General features: G+C 38.3%; 1 protein-coding gene across 3 annotated transcripts in view; it reads right to left on the bottom strand.

Moving 5' to 3' along the window:
• Nucleotides 1–26503, bottom strand: part of ACVR2A (activin A receptor type 2A) — a 67290-nt gene extending 40787 nt beyond the window's left edge. Inside the window, exons 1-2 of one of the 3 annotated variants that reach the window (XM_067299412.1) lie at nt 25389–26503; nt 24625–25215 (exon numbers count right to left, since the gene is read on the bottom strand). In XM_067299412.1, coding sequence (XP_067155513.1) covers nt 24625–24679 — 55 coding nt within the window. In that variant the 5' untranslated portion in view covers nt 24680–25215; nt 25389–26503. Of the gene's footprint in view, nt 1–24624 lie in introns of all 3 variants that reach the window. The other 2 variants (XM_067299413.1, XM_013959771.2) reach the window with 2 other exon arrangements.
• Between the last annotated feature and the right edge of the window lie 660 nt (nt 26504–27163).

Genomic DNA, 27163 nt, shown 5'->3' with positions numbered 1-27163 from the left:
CCCATTCATAGAGCTTGAAACAGCCCATATTTTTATGGACAAGAATGCCGTTGATATGCCAGATCCATACTTTTCTTGCTTTTAAGCTCCTAGAAAACTCTCTTATACCTCTAAGTCTTTGGGTATGAGTTCCCAACACAGTAATGCACGCAGTTACTGGTATACAAACCCTGCACTACAGCTAGACTCTTTGTGAACCATAATACTCACCTTCAGCAAAAAAGGTCTGAGTCCGGAATGAACGTTGGAAGAAAAGAGTACAGAGAACTTCTGCAGGAAGTATCTAGTCCTGGAATTATTTTCTAGAGAAGAAAAGGGAAATCTAGATCCCAGCTATCTTACAGAGTCTTGATTAAGTTAACATTTTCACCATATGCAAAACTCCCAATTTAAGTATCCTTACACTTTTAACCCCTATCATCACCCTCCAATGCTCTGAAAACATTACATCAAACTGAGGTTTGCCTCAGGAAGCGAGAACTAACAGAATTTCACCAGGGATCATTATTATGCCAGTTTCTATGTAGAATAAATTCTGATCTAAGTGACTGGTAGGCTATCAAAAACTTCAGGATATTTGAGATCCACACCAAGACGAAAAAAGCAATGGAATAGCATAGCAATTTCCTAACATATCCCAATATTAGACTACTCCTCTGCTCCATTTTTGTTAAGCTTTAAGTATCCCTATAAAGCAGATTTTCTGCTATCCATTGTGTCATTTTTTGATACTACTGCTAATTGTATATGGAAAAGCAGGATTGACAACTAGAAGAACATACCTAAAAATGAAGTATTTCAAAACTAAAATTAGGCTGTTAAACTCAGGATACTACATACTAAAACTTAACTATCTCATTATGTTGTATTTGTCAGAAAAGATTCAAAAACAACTGACTAGGAAAGGGAACAATTTAAAAAACGCTTATTTAAAACCTGTATTTGTGCTCTATAGCATAATTGTGTAAAAGTGACTTTAAGAATATGCTACACATGGGACAATCAGCATATTTATTGTTATTAGAACAGTTAAGTGCATCAACTGCTACAACAGCTGTCTTGAATAAATCAGCACTAATCTAACATGAGAATCAAATCCATATAAAAGTGATGCAAGACAGCCGCTTTTACTTCCCTTACCTGCATACAAACCCTTACAAATAGTCTACATTTTCATACTCAGTGTTTTTCCTGAAAAAGTCTTTTCTAATGGTGTTTGATGTTCAATATGAACCAAGGCAAGCACAGAGATTTCGAAATATCAGGGCTCAGTGAAACATAAGCTAACTCCCATTAAATACTACTGTTTCTTGTGTACAAAGAAGTGACTGTGCACATGCTTCTAACAGTTTACCCCGGTAAGTGGCAAAAGCAATAATCTCTCCAGAAAGCCCTCTGAAAAGAAGTTAGGATATGGATTATTATTGCCACCATTCTTCCAAACAAAAATGCTTCTGAATTGCTGTTAACTCAACCTCTACACTGGAGAAACTAAAACAGTAAGGAATCATCCCTCCTTTCCCTTATTACAGCAAATATCAGTTAAACTCTAGTCATCTAGAAACCATCTCCCTACTCTCTGAAAAGTAAAAATAAAATTATTTGGAAAACTGTACAATCTATCCACATCAAATAATTTAGAAAAAAAAATCCTACTACAGAAAAAAAACCAACATTCTTCCTATTTGTGATTGCACATGAAAACCAAAAATTATTAATTTGCTGTCAGTCTAAAATGTCTCTCTGAAAATACCTTTCAGAAATTCAAGATTATTCCTGCAATTACCTCCAGGTATGAAGATAATGAAGGCATGTTTTAAACATCTAAACATTTAATAACTAAAACTTCAAAGTAAATTTCCATTTAAGATGAACCATGCACATATACTTAGTAAATTGAAGTCAACAGAACCTAAGGCCATGCTTTCCTCCAAGTTTGTTACAAAAAGTATTCACAACTACACTAAAAATTTACCTTTACTGACTTTGTTTTTAGCAAAAAACATGAACAAACTGAATTTTGGTACTATATGCCCTGATTATCTAGACCATGGTAAAATAATTCTAAACCAAAGATGTTTACAGCATGCAAATCTATGAAAATTTGCCTTAGAGAAAGAAAGTGTTCAAGTAAGCCAGTTCTGCTTTATTTAACTTTGCGAGAAAGCCTTAAGAATCCATTTGTCAAAGTGTTGTATAAAATCTTTAGTGTTAGCATTTCAATATGTTAATTCAAAGTATTAAGATAATCTACCAGAATTTTATTAAGCAATTACTCTCAAGAAATGAAGGTCTATTTGCTGAATGAGAGGTATAAGGGGTGCCCCAAAGGGTTCTCAACTACAAAAGCACATACATGTGAAATGGCCACTCTGGTCGAGCCAGTAAATCAATTAAGTCCTGGGTAATGCTTTTAGAATAGGGGGTAATGCTTTTAGAACAGGGGGTGCTCAGATTTGCTCTTTGAGACTTGCATTCAAATCTTTTATTTTGATTAATTTTCCCCTGATTGCTATGTCAACTGCAATCAATCTCATTTCAACAACTGTCAGGGGATTCCTGAGTTGCTACAGATCCACATAGTTCCATCTGGGTAAGCAGGAATATCTTCTTCCCAGCATTTCAGAATTGGGCTGGGGTGAGGAAGGGGTCTATTCCTTGCCCTCCTTGAGTGCCTCCAAGCTTTACTTCCAATGCAGCTCCCTGTACTTATCTTATTGCTTCTACCACAATCCTTCCTTCTCGTACCTCGTACTCCAGAAAATTCTCCTAGCAGAGAATGTTCTTTTGCTCCTATGGAAGATAAAAGCTCTCTGGAAAAGGTCTAGCTGACCGAAGGCAGCAGCAGCAAAGATAAGCCAAATAGCCTTCCTCCTTGCTGTCCAGCCACCCTTTTTAATGGAACATAAGTAACAATAAACGACGAACAAACAGATAGAGCCTTCACAGCAGGTTAAGAAGTACAACGCTATGACCCTAGTCCACATCCATGCACAGTTACAGATCTCTATAGTGATAATCATGCTCTAATACAAAAATATTAATTTTGTTACAGAACTAAAACAAAAAACCCACACACATCACTGCAGATGATACAACAAAACCGAAACAGTTTTAGCACTGTATAACTAAGGACTGGGGAGGGGGAAAAACAATGTCAAAGTACAGAGTAATGCACAACTCACTGCCTTCAAAATAGATTTAAAAGAACTGTATATGAATTAAGCATTATTTATTATCCAGTTGCTTTTTCTCAGGTCATGTCTTGTGTACAGATGTAAAGTATCTAGCAATCCATCCATTTTGTGTACTTGAAGAACATATTGTAACGGGCCATGTCCCCCACCTTGGATTTAAGGCACCACTGTGGTCTAGAAACTACAAGTCACACATTCTGCATAAATAATTCTACCAGACTTATGTAATGCACTTAGTGGCAACAGCATAAGGTATAATAAAAATAAAAACCCATCTGTTTTAATATTTAATGAAACTACCCAAAATGTTTTACTGAATGACCATCATATAATTTATTAGTATTAAAAGGATTCCCTTCACTTAAAACTTCCCCATAAAATATATCAAGTTTTCAAATTGGCCCTATACAATCTTCACCCAATAAATAAGCAAATAAATAGAAAATCTAGTTTTTCTGCATCTCAGAAAAACATTTCCAGTTGTACTTAAAGAGTCTTAAAACGAAGTTAATTATCTCCCAAAGCAATAAAAGATTTAATACCAAAATAAAAATTTTTAGAAAAACTGGTTCCTTTCAATTTTTTTGCTTTGCCATTTTGTGTGCACTTACCAATCCCTGATAAATTATTAGATTCAGGTTCTATACTTGCCACTGCTGCTTTTGACCCTTTACACGGCTTGAAGCAGTCTGGCTGAAACACCCTTAGCTGTGAGGATGGTTGGGGGTGCAGGAGGAAGGTGAGTGCGTGCACCTTGGTTTGGCAGAATAAAACAGATATTAGCAGAACATTAATATCAGACCTGACAGAAACACAGATGACTGGAGCAAGAAGAAAATCACGGAGCTAGAGACTACAGAATGCACCAACTATCTTTAGGTATATATCCAGCGGGGGCGGGGAACTCTTCTTTTTTTAAACAAAACATTACCCCGATTCACTCCCTATGAATTTAAGTAACTTACTATATTGAGTAACTTTTGCTGTATTTGAAGTTAAATTATAGTTTTAAGGCTTTCAAGAGACAAAACACCTATTTATTGCTAGTTGCTGAGCATATCCAAATGTGTAATTTTTACAGTATACAGAGAAGATATTTGGTATCTTCCTATATAAACAGACATACGTATAAAAAACAGTTAAGACAGTTTGTGAGGTTCAAAAAAGGAAGATGATAGATGTAATACAACCAGTTTTAATCAAGATCAAAGCTGTAGGAGAATGCAGACAGTCTAGACTGCTCTGCTTCTCAAAGTCTAAGCATATAAAGCAACATCTGCAAAGATCATTAATCACATTTAGTCTACAATCTTATCACCTCCTAAGCAAGGAGAAACAACTTTTACTTAAAAATCATATGTTTAGCTATGACAAGCATTTTTAATTATCTTTAAATTAGATATTTATCACTGATTACAAAGCTATTATCCTGACTTTGAAATATGCTAGGTTAATTTTACGTATACTTCCATAGCTCCCTGAGTGAAGGATCTGGGGGCGTACAGGACAGAAGGAAGTATTGGTAAGGAAACTTACTGAACAACAAAGTTATTTTTGCACTCTTAGTATAAAATGGGAATTATTTAAATATTGAATTAAGTTCTGCTTTGAGCATTTTAGCCTATAATTCAGCAGGCAGCAATAACGTGCAAGATATTTTAATACACACTTTTTTTCCTTAAACTAGCTTTGGGAAATGACTTGATAATATAAATTATCAGCTCACAGATTTTTTTTTCCTGATTCTTTTCTATAAAGAAAGGTTAGCTTGCTACTATATTTTTAAAAGGAATTAAAAACTAAGGAGGTGTTAGTTTACATTCTGGTCCCTTTTCTTTTATGATTTGGTATACTCACCAGCAATCATTTCTTTTATTAAAAATGTCTTGTACTAAAAAGTTTTCCCTTCTGATATTTCCCCACACCCCCTACCTTATGCATAATATCCCTCCCTTATGTGTAGTATTTGTCATCAAAAGGGCAAGGAAATTATCAGAACTACCCGAAAAATTTCCTTTAATCTAGTAGGTCCGTCTACAACTTAATTACGTAAATTCAAACTGTTTGGAGCATGAAATAAGATCTATCTTTCAACAGGAGGTTGGGAGAAACCTACCCACCAAAAATCCATCAGTTTATAAATCTGTGGCAACAGCTGTGGAAATCTAACAACATTTTAAACCCAGAGGAACCCTCATCATCACAAAACAAACAACTGCAACCAGTAAATTCTGCATCAAGCTCAACTTTTTAAAACTACACCACATCCCACAGAAAATCTATGGGAGTACAGCAAGCATTTCAAAATCTATGATTCTTATACAAAATTTAAATGTTATATTTTTCCGCTAAAAATATAAACTGTCTGTAATCACTTGTTTACCGTTAACTGAAAATACTGATTTTTTTATATTTATACTCAACATTTTTGATGTCAGAAATCCCTTCTCATGTCATTTCTTAAACAGATTGAGAATTCTTAGTCTCTCAACACCAGAAAATTTGTAGACAACAAAATCATTCCTGTAAGTTTTTTTTTCCTGAATCCTTCCCAAATTGTCACCTTCATTTTCAAAGCTGAAGCTTCAAAAGGGGACAGCATTTTTCAGCAATAATCTCACCAATGCCACAGTAATCCCATCTCGGACTAACACAGTCAGCATTGTGCTCAAGTTGAGTACGGCAAGCTCCTGCCTTCTATTCCCCCAGCACGTGCAGAAGTAGCATCCTGAAGCTCTGCAGTATTTCTGTAGTGCTGGAGTTCATTTGCTTCTGTTCTATTTAAAGAATTACCTATCTTTAGTCCTACTGACAACAGATTTTTAACCTCCTAAAATGTGCAGTTTAACAAAGGGATTTTCTGCACACTTTGAGACTCCTACACCTGTGGAAAACAGGGGGCTCTGAGAAATGTCCTACTATGCTGTAATTTAAATTCTTTACTTCCTCTGGAAGAGAAGAGGGAGAGTAGGAATTTCCTGCAGAGCTGCCAGGGCAGCAGGCTGGTGACGAAAAGCATCAAACAAAAACAATTAGAGCAGCGCACACAAAGGGCATAAGACAATACAAAACAAGGTGTTCTTTTGATGTTTAAGTTGGACCAAGTCTGTCAGTGCCACACCGAGGCAATCTTTTTTCTGGTCTATTGTTCAAATTACCTATCTGATGTATTCCACCAGGGTTTTACAAGTTAAAGAATAAGTATTCAAGTAAGGCAGGAAATTAAGTATTGAAAAAATGTGCAGAGATTTTCTCAGAGCTTGGCTATTTATCTTTAAAAACTTGGGACTGGTATGGGCTGTAAAAGCTTTTATGATGTCAAATTTTAACTAGATACACTTAATAGAATGATTAAATCTAAATGGACTATTTTTGGTTTGTACCTGGCAAAGAAAATTTCATTTCTATTATACTGCAGCTATACAAACTTAAATTGCTAGTCTCTGCTCATTTTTCTCACATCAGAATGAATATACAAATATGCCATTAATCTGTATCTGTAGAAATCTCAGGAACATTTTAACTTTTCAAAGTCTTTGAAGACAATGAGAAGCTCACTCTTGCAGAGTGCAAGAGCACAGAGATTCTTTTCATCTAAGGTATTTAACAACTCAAGCATGTTTGGTAGTAATTCTACCAAACAGCCCATCACATAGCTACCAAACAGCTAGCCTACACCACTTTTAGACATTTGCTCCCTTGGCCATATGGTTTTCAAAGCTGTCATTTTGTATTTCTTCCCACAGACCTATGCTACTTCTTTGCTACGAGTATTGCTACTCCCTTTAGAAAGTAAGCTTTGCCTTTTGGAAAACAGGGAGATTCTTCACTCTAACAGTCTACAGATACCTGAGGTGAGTACCTTCCCTTCCCCTCTAAGCAGTTTAGCATGAAAGAACTACTGTTTCTTAAAGAATCTTACAGATGCGCATTTTGTATGACAAGTCCAGCTAGCAAGCTAGCCTCACCCGAGGGTAAGAATTACTCTTCTGTTTTTTGTGTGGAATAGGGAATTAAACATACAGCCTAGAAGAAATAACACCATGGCTATGTAAGTTTTGACACTTCTCATTAAGCTACAAATGGAAAAAAGAAATCCAGAAGCCCATATAAATATATGAACCAAGGATGCACATGATGAAAGAAAACAACAAAACAAACAAAGGAATTACAGCCTTTGCTACTAGAAATTAGTCTTCTAAATATAGATATCAATTAAGAAAATGGCATCTCTTGACCTGAAGCCCTGACGACACGTTAGGATATGTTTTTGACTTTATTTTTCTTATTCAAGTAAAAGTGAAAACCAGACCAAAGAGTGAAAAACAGAACATCAATGTTGTTACTACATTAACAGAAAAGTCTTCCCCAATTTGACAGCTAACAGTCCTAAAGTTGGCAATTAAAACACCAAGTTCCATGCTAATAAAAGTCTTGAGCAGGACTCCTTAAACATGTTTGAAACATACTTCCCCCCAAAAGAAAATGACACCAATCTCTCCTATATATATAAGATAAGAAGAAAAAAAGACAGTTGGTATACTCCAACTAGTTTACCTCTGGAAGCACCTGACAGACAGGTTATCTGCTACAGTGTCTTCAAGACCACTCGTAAGAAGTTACTGGAATATAAGACACCTTCAGTAGGAAAAAAAATATATATATTTTTTTCAGTTGCTCTGCTCAGAAGATTACTAAAAAGGAGTGTAGGTTATAATTTTGCCCATTAATGCCCTTCTCCTGTAAGCACAAATTCAGCAGTACCTCCCAATCTATACTTTAAGCCATGGTAGAAGCTACATGGTTGCTTGGAATAATGCCAACTTCTCACAAAATTCCTTAAAAATAACATTCCTGTCATTGCAGATGAAGGCAGACAAATAAGCAGCAGAAAAATATCTCTTTATGGATTGTATATTATAGGCCAAGACTAAATAATTATCCTGAGTTTTTGGTTTCACAGCATTTTGGAAAACAAGACTACCATATACCAACTAAGGCTTTGCCAAAGCTAGCAACAGAGTTCTCTCTTGAATCCCTACCTCAATAGTTACACACAGCACACAAGAACAAGGATCTTTCAAGACTATCAGTAATCCTGGGAGGTGACTAAGTCCAGAAATTTTGAACCACAAGTTCTAAACTGGCTTATTCTTAGGACCAGGGAAGAGATACCTACACTTGAATCAGGAAGCACAAATCACAGGCTGTATTATTGTACGTGAACTGGTTCTAATCTGTTTAGCACGAGCAACATTAATGATAAAGAAGCAGCAGAAAGCAGATGGTTCAGCACACCAAAGCAACCTAACAAGAACCCAGGATATTTACTTTGTATTAGCCTATATCCATTTGCAGTGTATTCATTGCCACTATTACTAAAGTCACCTAGAATAAAAAAGCTTTAGCAAGGAGCATGTTATATTGAACACATTGACAAGGTATGCTTCAAACCTGGAGAGTCCGAAGAGAATTCAGACATTAACCCTGTCTCAGATCAATAATATACACTCATGGAAACAGATTAACTACCCAGCACTTCTTTGAACCTGGCACCATGAATTGAACTGGCACTTGTCTTTCTTCTACCTTCTGATCCCCTTCATGCCCTGAAGCATACCTTCTTTCAGAACTATGTAAGAGGAACAACTACAGAGTCACAACTATATTGGGAGCTACAGTTAACTCTTCAAAAACATATGGTAAATGGAAGCAAAGTGAACTTTGCACAAGATTATAAATGCTGATCCAGCTCACTCCCTAGCCACACAACTGCTTGGTCCAGCCCAAGCAAGGCTGTGGAAACCTGTCTTAGGGAGGAGAAGGACCGCTTCCTTCTCAGCAGGAGTCAGTAGTTACACAAAATCACGTGTGAAATGAAAGCGAATCTTTAGTGCATGGAATATTTCTTTAATGTTGTCATCTCAAAGATGTATATGTACAAAAACTCCAAAGTGCTAAAACTGATGCTAGAACTTCCCTCTGTCAGGAAGAGATGAGAAAATAAGCATATAACAAAGAGTAATTATTTTTCATGAACTGTTGCAAAGATTTTGATTTTAAGGTGCGAACTCAGTATAAGAACCATGAATAAAAACAGGTCTGCCTTATTTTCAGTAGAAATATTCTTTGGAGGAGAATGTTTCAAAAGTATCAAACAACAATAACTCTAGGTTTAACTAAAAGCTTTTAGGAGGAGTCTTCAGTGATCAGGAATTATTTGATCTGGAGGTTCCATCCAGACCATGTTTAAGCACATCTGAGGGAACTATCCCCCACGAATTCATTCATTTCCGAGAACACTTTTACTCTTAATTTACACAATGTTTTGAAACACTGAGTTCTACAGTTTAATTACACATTGTCTGTAAATGTGCTTTTTTGTCTAAAGCAGCTTCATTGATCACTTCACCAGACTTAACGTGAAGCAGCTGGCCAGAAGGCTGAATAGGAACAAAGGACAAGCTATCAAGGTACTCAGCCCCAGAAGCATCCCTGAATGCACTGCTTAGTTATCAGCTACAGGTAATATGCTGGCATGTGCTAAGTACCTGCATAAAGAGAATTAACTTCAAGTTCTCCATATGATTTAAAAGAGAATGAGGCTTAAAAGCTGAATCCTCTAGTCTGATGCTTGGAATTTTTAAGACACTTACTTTTAAGGTAAGAGAATGGAAAACAACTAAAGAGATTTCAAGTAGTTTAAATTTAGTTTAGAATTAGTTATATACACACACTCCTTTATAATTTTCTGTTTCCAGTTATTAATAAAAAAGGATTTTAAAATCTAAGAGAATGCATTCCCTTAATAGTAAAATAAAGCCTCTCCAGGTATTAAGGAAAGGGGCAGAACGAAACAAATGCATTTTTAGTGTTGTATTTTCTTTGAGATAGCCAGCAATTACGCTGACACTTTAAGAGAACTACATTTCCAAAGTTGTATTTGGAGCATCTTACAGAGCAATGGCAATCCTAAACAGTAGTTTAAGGGCTTATGCTGCCAGATGCTCCTGAAAGAGGAGGAGTTCTGTTCAGGGCAGAGACAGGTACTCTTCTTGCCATAAGCGAGGAACTAATTCAGCAATAAATTCTCCTGGTGGTCCAGAAGAACATCAAAGCTTCACAGTTGCCTCTCCCTTCCCCCCAAAAAAAAGTTACAGGAGAAATCTCATATCTTGCCTGTTCCTTCTACAGTAGTGGATGAGTACTAAACCAGTGCATAAAAAGCTGTATCATTAAATTCAACAGGAGAACCTCCCTTCTCAACAGTAGCCTTTTGAAATGAGTGGAAGAAAAACACTTTGGTTTTATTTTTGTTTTGCAGGGGTAATGATTATCTACAGCTAGTCAACACAGTCAACAGCTATTTGGTAAATCAGTGGCAGAACACTAACAGTGACTCACTCTTCTGCCCTGCTATAAAGAGTGGCAAGACTAGAGCTTTAGAGACAATACAGTGAATTCTAGGCTTCTATGAATTACTTTCCTTACAGCAAAAGCTTCCTCGAACAAGTGAGATAAATATACTTTATTATGTTCTAGAGTTAAAGATGAAGGTAGGTGCCAATGTGGATGATGTGGATGTAACATTCAAACCATTATGAATCTTCATTCCTTCTCTTACATCGTTTATTTGATCATAGTATTATTTATGCAGAAATATCAAGATTGATTCTCTCTTCCTGCTGGAAGCCAGAAAACTTTTTGATTGTCTCAGGCTTAAGTACCACAAATCAGACACCTTTAAGGTTATGTGGAAAATAGGCTTTCTGAAGTGTTCTCTTAGACTTGGAGAGTAACTTGATTTTACAGCCCACTGTATCAGTCTGAACCTCTTTTTTTCCTACCTCAGTATATGACCAGTGAACCTGGGAGACAAGAGAATTTTATCATCTGTTCATTTGATTCAGGTTCCACAGCTTTACCAGTTTGTAAAACGCTTTGTGGAAAGACGGGAATTTGACCTCACTGGCCAGCAGTCGGGCATTCCCCTGCTATCTGTGAAATATTCAAGAGAGCGCAATGGAAAAGGGTGCAGCTTAAGCAAAGGATGACTGAGAAAGCTTTTCATTGCCATACTCCTGCTCATTCTCATATGCAAGCCTCATATGTCTACACAAAGAACAGTAGTTCTATACCAGTGAAACAAGATGTAGGATACTATCTATAGCAAATTTACAACGGGCACTGGCCTATCATTCTGCCTAAAAATGAACCCTAGAGAATAATGGGACATAAAGATGTTTAAAAAGCAAGGGGGGAAAAATATCCCATGACAAGAGGTGTACACCGAGATCCTCAGAACCACTAAAAAAGAAAAGCAGTTCTTCTTAAGAACAGAGGTTACTAACAGCAATAAATAATTTTGTTATTTTTCCCTTCTTGCTTAACATGGATAAGGAACAGCTCTAGACATGAACTGTGCTGTGTCATTTTGCCTTGATATTTCATTTCCTAGGTCAATTTACACAGACTCACTGCAAGCCCTCATTCCACCCATCTCATTCCAAGCTCCTCTCATCTTTTACCCCTTGCCCTCATTTGATACCACTTGCAGAAAGTTACTTGCACTTCTTCCAAGTTGCTTTTGTTGGTTTAGCAAATTGAATCAGCCCAGCACTATGCCAGACAGCCATGAGGGCTGGTGTTTGAGAGGGTTCAACTGACAGCGAAGTGTAACTTCACCCTAAATTGGGTATGTGGGGGAGGAAGAGGATACAGAGGAGAGGAACTGTAAGTCTCCCAGCCCTCTGATCAGTCTTTTCTTGTATGCGATGTCATATACAAAGCTGACAGGACAAGATGCCAACACTGACAAGATGTTTTGAAGTAACACTTTTCATTAGATATAATTTGTAAAGTTTTGACCCTATGTCAAATACAGAATCTAGCTTAAAGCAAGAAATACAATCTTAAAGTGCCATACAACAGGAATTTTAAGTAAAGACACTTCAAAGGTGCTTGGGGAAAGCAGAAACTTAACTTCTTACCATACAGAGAACTAGGACTTGTCATCAGAAAGAGAAAAGGAGGAAGAAACTGATTTTGATTAGAGAAGGACAAGTTATCCTGAAGGACTATTTTAAGAGATACCAGCTGCCACCTTTAACAATAGAAGCAACTGTAAGAACCCTCTTGGACAAGTGGTAGAAGCTAATTCACTATTTTATTAAGCGGGCTGAGCTACTGGAGGAACAAGTAAGAAACATGCACTTTGCTGGCTTATTTTTGAAGCTTTATTCCATTACTGAATGTCTCAAAAAAAAATTTTTTTTAAATATCAACATTGTCTAACAATAAAACTGACCAAGCAAAATCTGACACATGCTAGATGCTCACAGTGTTTATCATCTGCAGCAAGGATTTTGCAGTTTATTAGTAAGATTTTAAGAGTTTCCAGCAAAGTCTACAACCTACTGCACGGTGAATATGTCAGTCCACGGTTGAACAATGGATTTCCCCAACAAGTGTTGAGTTTGCAAACAAGCTTCTCCCTCAGAAAAATATTAAGACTGGCTTGGGCTGGAAGGAAGACAGTGAGAAGAATAGCTTCAAGTTCACATGGTCACCTGGAGCTCCCCTTGAGCATACTTTGTGAGCATGTAAATATCCTGAAAGTCTATGAAAAAACAAATTCAAGCACACATTTTTACTCTTACATATGTGAAAAGTGCGTACTTGTCACCCGCCTCTTCTCTCGCATATTGAAAACTGCTAGCACTCAGATGATAAGATTTAAGAGTCTGAGTTGATGTGCTGTACATTACTTGTTGAAAGAAGCTTCACAATCTGACCAAGATGAGTACGCTGAAGTGAAAAAATATAAATAGGTTTTCTACAAATATATCACGACCACCGTTCCTTGCCTTTGCTACTAATGAAAGAGCTTCCGATATCAATATATTTATAATAATACTGGAGAAAAATTTTTTTCTGATTATTAAAATTAGTATTAACATTAACATGAAATACTTCAGCAAAAGCTGTAACAAGGTCCTAGAAAATTTCCAGTCACCAAATAAAAAGCTCATCCTACTCCATTAGGCATCATTCTCCTTGCAAATTAATATGACATTTCACCAAATCCTAAAGTTTACTAATCAATGACTACACAAAATCCAAAGATAAAGAATTTCTGTTCTCACAGATCCTTAGAGTAGTATCAGTAACACCACAATTAATTACTTTTTGTGCATATACTCAGCACTCCTTAGATTTTGTTTTACGGCTGAATCCTCGTGACAAGACATCAGAAGATGGTTCTCCTTAGGATATGCATAGATTGTTTTCCTTCCGATCAGAATTCTTCCTGAACTGAAGAGCAGATTACTGATTTTTTGCAAGTTATATGTTGCACAGCCTCTGTGTAGGCATTATCAAAAGCAGGTACTCATTACCTTAAAGGATGCTAGATAAGAACAGAATGGAGGACAAGGGGGGAAAGGGAGTTTAAGTTCAACTTGTCCGAAGTACAATTCCTCCATTTTGAAGGGTCAAAAACCAACTGAAAGAAATTCTGCTTTATTTGCCATCTTTGAATTCCATCAGAATGTTTTTAAAAACACTGGGAAAACAAAAACACTCCATCTACATACTAGAGTCTGTCAAGATTTTTCAAGACAGAGCCATTCAATTTCCACTAGAAGAAAAAGTGGGACCTAAGCACTTTCAGCTTTTTTGAAAGCCTCCAACTAATGTGATTTCGTACTTTTTCCAAGTGAAAAGACAACTTTATTTGAACTGCCAACATTTTTTTTGACAGGGTTTTTTCCAAAGTATTGGCAAGTCACTCCACACTATTGTCTAATTAGTTTGGGGTTGTTTTATTTGGGGGAGGAGGGAAGGACAGGAAGGGAATCAAAAACATCTTGAGTTTTTAAATAAACTTCTTGCAAATTATTTGTGGTTCCAAATCTTGGTCTTAGTACATATATGGTATATATGAACTAATTAAGATCTCACTACTGATTTATACCATTCTATAGAGGGAAGGTTAGCTGAGACTTGCTTTTTTCTAGTGCATGCCAAAACCATCAAGTTAAACAAAATGTAATCAAACCATAAAATAAATGTTTGTAATAAAACTTACAGGATTTTTATTTTTAAAAGCAGTTTTTAAGACAATTCTTTTGACAGGGTTTTTGTTACAACTAATGAAATATAATTATCAGTAGAGGTAATTTGCAAAACAGACTCTTCCCAAATTAAGGATCAGAGAATTAAAACCAAAATATTTAACTGGTGGCCTTCCCTATACTAATTTTACTGCAAAGTAGCTTTATAAACAAATAAAAAATAGAGACTGTAATTTATTATAAACTGTATATTTATTAAAAACTGTAATTTATTATAAAAGGTATAGAAATTTAAACAATTGTGTGCTATTTAAAACTAAAGCAACTTTAACAATCTAAGTTTTTCAATCCTGAAACATGAAAACGTTTAAAGAAAATTCTTCCATTATGCAATTGCTACAAGCTGGAGAGAACCATCTGCACCCTCTACTGACAAATGCTACCAAAAATTTCTAAAATTAACAGCTATTTCCTGCTATGTTTAATTTTGTCTCATACACTTAATATAACTAAACAACGAAATTAAACTACTTCCCTGTTTGTTTGGACCTTCCCCAGAATTCCTAGAAGGATTTTTTTTTTTTTAATCTTAGAAAGCTTGATAAAATGATTGGATATATTTAGAAATTACTTTTAAATACAGACTAAATTTCAACTTATATGCAGATATTGACATCAAACCAATCCACATATTCAAAAATACAACTGACAGAATAAAGACCACTATGATCATTTAGGCAGTATTTAAAAACTAGAGATTAGTCTTATCTAGATAAGATAAGAACTCTGAACCTGAAAAAATAAGGTCATGCTTCAGTTGCAAAAAATTCCCAATCACAAGTTTGTATGCCACCGAAAGAAAAGAAACTGTTGAAAACAAGCTAAAAATCAGCTATGCTAGCTAACAAATAAAGGTCAAGACATAGCAGCATGTGATTGGAATAGAACCACTCAAATAAGAAACACAGCAAGAGCAGGATGAGAAATAACGCCAGCAGAGTCCCTCAAAGGTGTACTGTATGGCATACGCCGTTTAGTACCTTCATCAATGACCTGAAGGAGAAGGCAGAATGCACCTCCCCAGGTCTGCAGATGACACCAAACTGAGGGATGCTCAAGGGCAGGGCTGCCACTCAGGGGGGCCCCTGACAGCCTAGAGGGATGGGCCAACAGGAGCCTCGTGAAATCCAACAAGGACAAACGCAGAGTCCGGTGCCTTGGGGCAGAGCATGTTCTGCATCAGTACAAGCCCAGGACTGTCTGTCTGTAGAGACCTGGAGGTCTAGAGAACCATATACTAATCGAGTCAGCAGTGTGCTCAGGCAGTGAAGAAGGCTAACAGCCCACTGGGCTGTAACATCTGGAATAATTATTCCTTTTACTCAGCACTCATCAGACCACATCTGGAATACTGTGTTTGGTTTTGGGCCTCCCAGCACAAGAAAGATGTTGAAGAACTTGAGCAGGTCCAGTAAAGGACCACGAAGATGGTCAGGGGCTGGAACATACAACTTATGGGAGGTGGGGGGAACTGGGCTTATTCAGCCTAGAGAAGAGGAGGCTAAGGGTTGTGGAGGGGAGGGAGGACACTTACTAGGGGCCTTCCAGTTCTTAAGAGAAGGTTAATGAAAAGACAGAGCTAGGCTCTTTACTGAGGTGCATTGCGAGAGAATGAGAGACAAAGGTCATAAATTAAAACAGGGATGGTTCTGACTCAGTGTAGGGAAAAAAAGTTTTCACTACGAGGATATGCTTCACTTGGAACAGGCTGCTCACAGAAAGACTGGGTGATCTCTGCGCTTGGATGGTTTCAAAATTTGACTGGACAGAGACCTGGTCTGAATTCATTGTTGACTCTGCTTAGAGCATGGGGCTGGAGTAGATGACCACCCACTGACCCAAATAAACTTAAGATCTTATGATTTCAAAAAATAACTTCAAAAAGGAAACCATTTATATTCAAAACCATTATTATAGCATAACATAAAAAAAAACAGGTAGACTGCAAGATGTTGTTAACTATCAACTGTAACACTGTTGCATTAAAAGCTTACAATGCTCTTCTAAAATAGAAATAGCATTTAAACACCAGTCAAGCATTTTTTTCCTCAAAGGCTGTATCTATACTGCAGAACACAAGAGGTCCAAGGATATTCGCCAGCCCTGAGGAAACCCTAAGCATAGGGTCATACATTTATCACATCTATTCCACACAGCACTTGACCACTGACCTCTTTATGGCTCTGTATTATGTTCTTCCAGCCCCGAAGCATACTGCTCTTTTGGGAACGAGGATGTTTTTCAGTTTGAACGTCCCCAAAAATGCAAAGGCTAAGCCATAATCCAATGTAAATCAATATGCACAGCACACTGAAGGTACACGCATCATGCCCTAAAATGTGATACGAGGGCATGCAGCAGTGCTGAAGATGCAGAGTCAGCTGCAGGAAGTCTGGTACCGTCTTGTCTGTACTGCCTGCTGGCACTGGCCCCTGGCCTGCGCTATCCCTCAAACTGTGCCTTTATGCCATCTCACTAGACACCAATTGGCACAGGCTAAAACTATGTCAGGGAATGTGCTAACAGTTCAGCAGTATTCATGTTCACTTTGTGGCCTCATTTTACCAAGAATTCTAGAAACAGCCAAAAAAAGGCAAACCACTATCTCAGAAATGAGCACAGATCATCTCTAGTATGTTCTCCAAGTCTACAGTCAATCATATTTAAACCACCGACTTGCTTTCCCCCAATGCATTTTTTCCAAGAGTAAAAATTGCACACTGATTTATCTTTGCAAAAAGGTTAGTATCTTTCAGAAGCAGTATCTTAAAGATTTGAGGTTTTGATCACCTTTTCCATTTCTAAAAATGATGAATATACCCATCCAACTTAAAAACCTCAGTCTGTCACAAGCAACTTCGCAACTTCAGTTAAAAAAAATTAACTCTTTTCTGGCAAAACAACAACACACTGAATGCATTCCCCTTTGGAATGGAAAATGCAGGAAATTAAAGCCTGATTAATAGTTTGACCTGTGCTATAGAAAAGCAACAAAATTCTGAAGCAAGAAAGATCTTATCCTCATTTTTTTCAAACAATTATACAGACATTTTCCAAAAACAAGACCTTTGGATGCAATCTGAAGTCCTAAATAGCCATTCAGGTATAAGCTTTAAACTGTGTCATAAGAATTAAAACAGTAAAACATAACTTGTTCACTGTCATCATTTTAAAGACAGTGGAGTCTTCTGAAATATGAAAACAACTTTATTGAGGTGCAGAACAAAGCTAGATTAGACAGCAGTACCTATCTCCTGATATTAAGGAAATGAACATTGTATTTTTGCATTTGCAGCTTAGTTAATGATTTTCTCAAAGTTCAGGAAACAAGAAGAATTTCAGAAGTCTTCTTGGGCTTCATTTTCGCTAAGACATAGCATTTACAAAATGTTGATTCTTCCTGAATATCATGCTCTTCAGTCAGTTCAATTCACTAACCATCAGCAACGTTTCCCTCATGTAATACAACAGTTATAAAAGCAAAAAAAATGTATGCAGGCATTTCTTACGTGCTCATCACACTTAAAGAGTTTTCAGGGCTTGGCTTTTAATTAAATTCTCGTTTCAGCATTTTCAGTTGAACTACCACTTAATACAGCTTCAAACAAATCATTAAAACTAAAAGCATCCATGATACTTTAACAAAATAAGGAATCTCAAAAGGTGATATTCAGCTATTTAAATTACTTCAACAATATGTAGCCTCCTTGCCAACTAAAGATACTGAACATCATAGGAAGGACATATTTACTTACAAGTCAAAGTAGTTTAATAGTTACTAACAAGCTTTCACAGTGAATAACTCAAGAAGAACATTGAAATTAATTATTATAATTTTGGACTGACTCTGCATCCTGATTGAAATATTTTCTTACACCACTTTAACCATAAATACCAGTAGAATATAGTATTTTAATAAGGAAAGTTTTTAGATCTCAGCAATACTTAGTTTACCCTCAAAACCAAAAAACAATGAAACACTGAATTGTCAGAACATAGAAGTGTTCCTGTTCTTCCAATTGGCACATTGTAAAGTCACCAGGATTTTAGGTTACACAGCTGTCATTCAGACCTTTGCTGGCATCAATACAATTGGAAGGATGTCACTTGCTCTCTTTCTCCATAATGAAGTTTCTGCCTGAAAGCCATAGTGGCGTAGTTCATTAAGAGAACCATGACTAAGAAAGCTCCAGAGAGTTTGACTAAGAATCAGAAAACGGGATTAAATTGGGAGAACTGTGGAACAGGAGCTAGGCAAGATGAGAAAAATCACACATCTTTCACTGAGCTGCTAAGCTATCAAGTAATTCAACTTTTTGTGAGAGCATCTAACTAGAGACGAGTAGAAAGACGTATTTCAAGCCTCCAATACCCAGTGTTAGTAGACCCCACCCTAAGAACAATACTAGTGCTACCTTCAGCTGTTCTGGGTGCAGGAATAGGTAATCTTCCCACAGATGCTTCCCTCATTTCCAAGTGTTTTTCCAATACTTCTAATCACATAACCAAAGATTTACGCCTCCAGTTAGTAAGCGAATCATCTGTCTTTTTCCTAGGCAGATTATTTGCTTCCATTTACAGCTCTAACTAGGAAATTCACAATGAAAATCATGATTTTTGACCTTTCTTGTCAAGAGCTACGTTACTGTGAAACTATTAAGGAATGGTGCCTTAGCAATATTTATTGCAGTGAATAAATCCTTCTCCTCTGGTCTCTCTCCACCAGCAATTCAAGTATTTGGTGCAGCTAATGTAAGTTTGGGATTCTTAGACACAAAGCTATGCAATGTAAACAATATGGCAGTAAATATTCATTTTCTGTGGGATTATGCCTAAATACTCTCTGTTGCTTGGCACTGTAGTCACAAACTGTTTCTAAGGGAGGGGGGAAAAAAAAAACACCCAAACACACACACAGATATTGTAAGGGAGAGAAAATAAGAGATGCCACATAAAGTCACTGGCATCCAATAACATTTCAATTTCCATATGGAAATAAGAGGAAATAAGATGTGCTGAATGTTAAGCACCAAGGCAACAAAAACACATTAAGATTTCATCACACAAGAACTTGGCTGTAAAATTCGTAATTTTCTTCATCTTTTTTAAGAGTTCTCATTTTCAGGAACATCAGATAGCTAACAGACCATGTATTTTACCAACCAGCTAAAGCAGACATTTGCATTAATTTGTTTTCTGTTAATTAAGTGGTGGAAATGCATCTACCCTTCACCAAGAAATCTCTTCTACCATCAGATTCCTAGTCAACTTCTACCTTTTTACATCCCATTTTAGAAGAGTTATTCTCCACATGATTTCCAAGGATAAATACCCAGGACTTGCTATATCTTAGCTCTGAATACAGTTCTTCAAAAGACTACTTTGGCATGTACTGCCCATCCCATTTTTCTGCAAGTAAAGAAAGAAAGAGTTACTGCCATCTTTTAAGAGCTCCAGAAACCAAACATATAAACTTCATAATGATGATTTATAAGACAACTGAATTTCAATTTCAAAGAGAAATAAGTTAGGGGAATTGAAAGCCAGTTATTGTCAAAAACTGAAGCATTAAAAGCAATGGCTAGAGTAGGAGAGAGAATCACCAAGAATTAAAAACACTGTTAGAATTAAAAACACTGTTAATAATCTTTTTTTTTTTTTTTCCTACCTAAAAGTACCATTTGATATGGCAAAATAGAACCTCCCTATTTGAGGTTAAAAAAGTTGTTTTTCCTCTCATCATCACCTGCAAACTGACAGAACCTGTCATCTAAAGGCTTTTACCCCCAAATTCCAGCAGGGTGGGAAATGGCATTCAAATACTGTCCATTAAAACCAGATGAAAATTAGTATTCACTACAGCAGTAATTATCTTCTTGCAACCCCCATATAGCAAAAAACAGTTTTCACCTCACACATTAAAAAGCCCCAAACTTACACAGCATCTGACACTTGAAGACAAACTTCCTAAAATTTTTTTCTAGGAAAAAATGACTTGCATCTGAAAGACAGACATGGGAATAAACCCATGCTAGCTGCATTTGTGATTAAATACTTGTCAAGCAGAGTTCCACTAGAACTATGCTTATATTTTTCTAATACAGCATTAGTATGATTTTAGATATTTTTCATATCCCAGAAGATTTAGGTTTTGTAACTGTTAAGTATTAACAGATTATATAGATTCTTCTCAGAATCAACCTAGAACCATAAGACTTTGCAAAATATATTACAGTACATTCACATCTATGTAAATGTATATATGCTTGAAAAAGATATTAAGCAGGTTTACAAGTCCTGCCTTGAACAGCACTGTCAAGACTGTTGGGATATTTCCCACAGATAACACACTTAACAGGAAGTAAAAAAAAAAAAAAAAAAAAAAAAAGTGCAGTTATAAAAAAAGGACTCCTGAGCAGCATTTTATTTTATAAGTAGTACTAACTCTTAAGTGTTTTATTGCTCTGCCTGTGCAATAAAGTGATTAGAGTTCAACCACAATCATGGAGAGCATGCAGAGAACATACCAGCAGAGACAATTTCACAAACTTTATTCCCAAACCTTTGGCAGGATTTTCAAGTGCTACCAAGTAAATAACAAAAGGATAATCAAAAAGTGTTTAAATACACTAGCAAAATGAAACAAAACATTCTCACCTCCCACCCCTCCATTCCTTCAGAACACCCAGCCACCCAGCTTCTGAAGTTGCAGCTTAGGCGTCAGTAGTTGTATCCACGTTTGGGAAGGGGAAAAAACCCAAACAAACATGTTTTTCCCTAATAATAATCGGGGCGAGGCAGGGGGAGAATAAAATAAAATCAAAAAGTAGAAGAGTGAAAATACTCCATCAAGTACAAGGGCATTTCTGACATGTCATTTCCTTTGGCAAAATTACTCAAGACCCCCTCCAAAGGCTGAGTAGCTTGAAAATGATCTGGCATCAGAAGAAAAAAAAAAAAAAAAAAAAAAAAGAGATAGGGCCAAAACTACTGATGTGTGTTTCCTTTTGCTTAAGTGATTTTTAAGATTAATTGTGCTTAAGTGAGTTTTACCAGTTTTAGTGAGTTTGTCTCCGGTAAAAGACAAAGCTGGAGAACTACTGTGATGACAGCCTTGCAGGCACCAAAACCGCAGCTGGTAACTGAGAAGTGTGGAAAAGATGGTTTGGAAGAAGCAGAGTTTAAGTAATAAAACCATCCATGAGCTGTTAGAAGCTGTAGCATTTACAACTGAATATTTTGAGGCAAGACAATCTAGTACATTAACAGCTCTGACATCTTCAACTACATAGGTGGATATATAGCACATCACAGAAAGCTATGAAGGTATACATTCTCTATTCCTGAAAGTCCATAAAGTAAAGCTTATTTGGGGATCATGAAGGGTGGAGGAGAGAGAAACATACTTTCTCGGGGAGGGAAAACAGTGGGATGTGGGAGAACACAGATAATATCTAAGGGAAGTGTTCTCTGATGAATGTGCTATTTTATTTAGTGTTTTTCTTTTTTAAGCTCACCTACAGTCTTACATCATGAGAATCATAGGAAGCATATTCAGTTGTTCTAAAGTATTTTATTATTAGTTTGTGATCTTCTGTTCTTTATTTTTAATAGAGAAAACTTCTTCTTTATTAAAAATATGCATAGGTTTATATAAAAAGCATATTAAAGGGCACACCAGGAACCTCGACCCAGGCATTTTGTTTTCATGTTTAGCTACTATGCGTTCATCTCATTTTCTTGAATTGGTACAAAGGGGTGCAAACCTATGTCAAATTTTACCCAAGTACCTACAAATATGGTAACAAATATTTTAAAGTGTAATAACATGACACAGATGTTCACTTTTTCCATACCTTAGTCAAAAAGGGGAAATATTTCCACTTTCTCACCAAAGATTACTACATTTGAATTCATTGGGAATCCATATGCATTTAAAGTGCATTTACGGCATTTCAAATAGTAGTTTATATACAGTAAAGTAAAATGCCTTCAAACTGAAGACCACTTCCACACCCACCACGTAGAACAAAAATATTTTCACCTACTTAAAGAACTCTGGTAATAGCGGGCTATGTAAACAATTGTGGAAAATGACTGCACACAAAACATTAAAAATAAATAAATTATATCAGGAAAATCCCCCCCCCCCCAACCACACACACATTACAAGTGGTTGGAGACTGCATACTGGAGAAAGGAAAAACAATGTCCTTACACCTGAACTCTAGGATTTCTTCAACTATTGCCTACATAAATAAATAATCTGGATAGACTTTTTTTCAGTCTAAAGAATGCAGAGGAGACTTTCTTCTGACTATGATGTTAGAATAAATTCATCAGACATGATTTTAACCAACATAAGTCACAGTGAACAGAAGAAACATTATGAATCAAAACACATGTATTTCATGCTAAAAGCTTAAATAATCTTAGTTTTGAATAGTAGAAGCAAAAACTTACTGTAATTCTGTTCATTTTTATACCTACACCAGGACAGCAGATGCTCTGCTTTTCTAAATACTAGGATAGCAAATAGTTTAATAATTGTTCAGTACTGGATTATTTCATGTTTAATACTAGAATAACCACCAAAACAATGTCATTAATATAAGAAGCCGTCCAAGATTTAGCCAGTTCTTTTGCCCATTTAGTTAAGACTACTTCTATTTTCACAAGGCAGGAGAAACATTCACTTTTTATCTACCAAGAACAGTAAGAGCAAGAACGCTGAAGAAAAGACTGCTCTTGTTGCTTAACAGTTCTTTTCGGTGAGGAAGATAGGTAATTTCAACAAGATCACTATTCTGTGCTCTAGGCGAAAGGCTCTTAATAGAAAGACATGGAAAGGAAAGACATACACGAAGAACAGATGGAACTAAGTCTTCCAAAAACTGCCAGTGGGGGGGGGGGGGGAAGTTTCCTATGAAAATATTCCTGAATTAAGAGAAATGTCATTCGAGTAACTTCAAAACAAGGTATTAGGTCAAGACAAAAGACATGCCTTTCAGTGAAAGACAAAATTGTCAAAAGCAATCACGTGTTTTTTTTAAGAATAGATGGTACACTTAAAAAAAAAAAAAAAAAGCGTGCCCGTAACCTGTTCTGCTGTTTCTCCGATGAAAACAGACAGGATTCTTTTGGTTCATTTCTGGCAGTGATCGCCATTTCACAGCACATTTAGCCTACACGGAATTGATCAATAACGCTACAGACATAAGACTAGACTATCCATTTACTAACCACAAGAAAATGTACTGTTCAGCAAAATCCTGCACATTATAGCATCGAAATTTTAAAAGGCATTGTTATACAGATCTAGTCGCGCTCTCACACAGGTTACAATTAAAACCTGAAAACTAGCAGTCAAAATAGACTGATAAACAAGTTTATCTTTGCACACCATACGAGAAAGCTAAAAAGCGTACATAAACACACAGAGAGGACTCTGCATGCGTTCAAAAATATATAAACAAGTTTTAAAAGTTACATAGCTCAGGATTAGTAGCTCATAATAGCTTTCTGTAAAACTGATGGAGCTTCAAGTAGAAATGTATCAACAGTTCATCCAACCACTGGTTGCTATCATAACAATTTTCCCCCAAAAACAAGCCCACGGAGGTTCTCAGGCTACACTTGTTTCTCATGACTAAGAGCTAGCATTAGAAACTGAACTTTTGATGCTTTAAAGTTAACAGTTTTTTGTATTACAAGATAGTGATGTACTACAAGATAGACATAGCAAAACACAAAGCCTTACAAATCGCTTTGAAACTGATTTGAAAGCCTTCCGTTTGCACCTAATTCTGTGTGTACATCTATACGTGCACACACCCCTTCCTGTCAGTAAGGGGCTAGCTAATACTTTCATAGTAGTAACTGTTTAAAACTAATGAAGCATTAATGAAGGCTGGTATTCACCACTGAATGCCCCAAAACAAGAGATCTGAATGAAATTAAGAATATTTCATCTTGATTATTCATATTTTAAAACACGAAACACGCTAATAATTGCATCATCAGATGATCATCTACGACATTAGGTGGATAAATCTCTACATGGGTCCTATACAGTTTGTCTGAAATGCAAGGACTGCACACACTCGAAATGATCATCTATACGAATTTTTTAAGAATAACGATCAAAACAGCTCCTGCCTTTACAATCACTGCCATCCCGAAACACCTGTCATCTGAAAAGGAGATTTATCCTAGTTCATACTAATGAACAAAGTTACCTTAAGCTTTCAAGTGCTGACCCTTACGTTTAAAGTGACAAAAGTAAGACTTACCTGAAGAACATGAGATAAGAAAAACAGCGAACGCCAACTTAGTAGCAGCTCCCATTTTCCAATGCTGTTAAAACATTTAAGTGATTTTAAGTATCCAGTTTCCTGGGTCTTGCAAGCTGGAAAATCCCCCTTTCTGCTGAACCGGAATAAAGCAATCTATAGCAACATTTCTGAGGAGTATAATGTTCACAAAATAGTAAAATCAGATTTATTTAGCTACTGACGATCTCTCTCCGTCTCTTTCTAGCGAGAATCCGGGTGCAGGGATGGATATATTTGGAACCGTGTTTCAAAACACACGTGTCATTTGGCTTCTATACAAATGGTGGCAAAATTTAATTCATAAAAGCATGTCACGAATCCACTAAAAAAGTCAATAATTAAGCCGCTGGATACTTTATGAAAACAAAGTCTCAGAACACACTCCAGTTCTTTTCCACATCAAGCTTTGTAAAGCATCCCTCGTGGGTGCTGAATATCGGGGAGTCGTATTGAGATTAGTAAACAATATATTTTCGTCCTCACTCCCGTTATACAACATGTAGTGTTTGGGAGAAAAACAGTTCCATTTCAGTTTCGAACGTCACAAGCCTTTGATGAAGGGAAGGATAAGAAGTTTGTCAGTTCCTTTACCAAAACTACCCTAAAAAGAAAGCTACCGGCTACACGTGGGCAACGCTTAAGTTTTCTTTAATAATGCTGAGGGATTTAGCGTAACCCAGAAGAGAAAAAGGGAAGAAACAACAGTTCGACAACAAACAAACCTCCAAGCCTCCTCAAAAGTGGTAAATCTCTAGTCCTTCTTCCGCCAGTCAATGAAAGCTGCACATTTCTCCTTCTCTCCCCTATTTCCACGAGCCTTTGCCTTGTCCGTTCAACATGAGCCCTCGCGAATCCAAGCCAGATTTCCAATTCTTTCAGGAGATCGCCACCCCCTCCCCCCCAAGAGACTATATTTGGTATTTAAACACAGAAGAGTGACTGAAAAAAAAAAAAGAAAAAAAAAAGCAGTATCCAGCCGCTGGGGAGGAGGGTGATAGATCGGCTTTTGTGGCGAATCCTTCCTTCCTGGGCTGCCGTGTTTCTGTGAGAATTCCGCTGCTTTGGAAGCGCGGAGGCTACCGATATTACACGCGCACGAGAGGAGGCAGCAGCAGCTATCGCCTCGTCCGCGGGGCTGGCGGCAGGCTTCTTGCTCCCGGTTGCCAGGCTGGTGCCTCTTCTGCTGGATGTATATATATATATATATACTCCTCTCCAACTCCTCACAGACACATTTTTTCTTTTTTTTTTTCCTCTCCTTTCCGCGCCTCTACCCGCCCCACTGCTGTTAAAGCGGAGACCCTAGGCAGTCTCCCACTCAATCCAGTTCTTGCTTGGTCTAACAGAAAGAAAAAATACACATATAGATACGCAGCTGGGGTGGAAAGGAGAAGCCTGCCGGGCTCCCGCTGCCTTTTCGCTGAGCCTCCCACACAGCGCACCAGGCGAGCCCCGGCCGGAGGGCGGAGGGGGGAGGACTCCCCTCGTCACCCTCTCCCCTAACTCTGACCCCGGCTCACTCGCGGCTCGGAGGAAACCGCCGCTGGAAGCAACTCTCCCGTCTCCCCGGCGGCGGAGGCAGCGCGGCCGAGACCAACTTTGTCCCTCCAGGAGTGCAGTTTAGGGGTTGGCGAGGAGGAAAGGCCGAGCCCGGGGCTTTTCTCTGGGCGGCGGCGGCGGCAGGAGCCGTCTCTAGAGTCTCCCGAGTCCAGCTGGCAGCTCTGAACAGCCCTCCGTACCCTGCTGCGGCTGCTGCTCCCCTGTGGTAATTTCATATCTACCCATTCACTTGTGTGGCGTGGAGAACGGACCCAAGATGGCGGCGCCCGGGCGATTGTTTTTGTTTCCTCTCCTCCTCCCCCCTCCCCCACCCTCCCCTCCTCTCCCACAGCCACAGTCACGGCGGCCCGTCGCGCGACGCCGTGCGAGCGCGCGGCGCCGGCGACTGACAGCCGCCCCGACCACTCGCGGCCCGCCGCCCGCCGCCAGGCCCCGCCCCCTGCCCCCGCCCGGCGCCGCGAGGGGCGGGGGCAGCGCGCGCGCCGCCCGCCCCTACCTGCGCCCGCGTGCCCCCTCCTCCCTCCGCCCCCCCTCCGTCCCCCCGCCCCGCGCGGCGCCTCGCACACGCGCACACACGTGTCCGCGCGCGCGCCCGCCCGCCCCTGGGCGCGGCCGTTGGGGCGCCGCGGCCGTTGGGGCGCCGCACGCGCGCGCGCCCGCCGCGGCCGTTGGGGCGCCGCGCGCGCCCGCCGCCCCAGGAGGGTTGCTGGCCGGTTCGCAGAGCGGGGGCTGGCTTCTGTCGCCTCTCGCCTCGGTAATGCTGGAGGGGGGGTGCGTGTGCTGGCGCCGCCGCGGGGCCGGCCGGCCGGCCGGCAGGTGTGAGGGGCGGGCCGCGCCTCCCCCTGCCCCCCTCCCTTTGTTATTAATTCACCTTTCCCGGGCTTGTGCCTGGCGTTTGGGAGCTTTTCTCTGTCACCACAGCCTTTTCCTAGTGGCA

This window comes from Apteryx mantelli, chromosome 6 (assembly GCF_036417845.1).
Source record: "Apteryx mantelli isolate bAptMan1 chromosome 6, bAptMan1.hap1, whole genome shotgun sequence".
NCBI classification, from domain to species: Eukaryota; Metazoa; Chordata; class Aves; order Apterygiformes; family Apterygidae; genus Apteryx; species Apteryx mantelli.
This window is presented reverse-complemented; position numbering and strand designations above follow the sequence as displayed.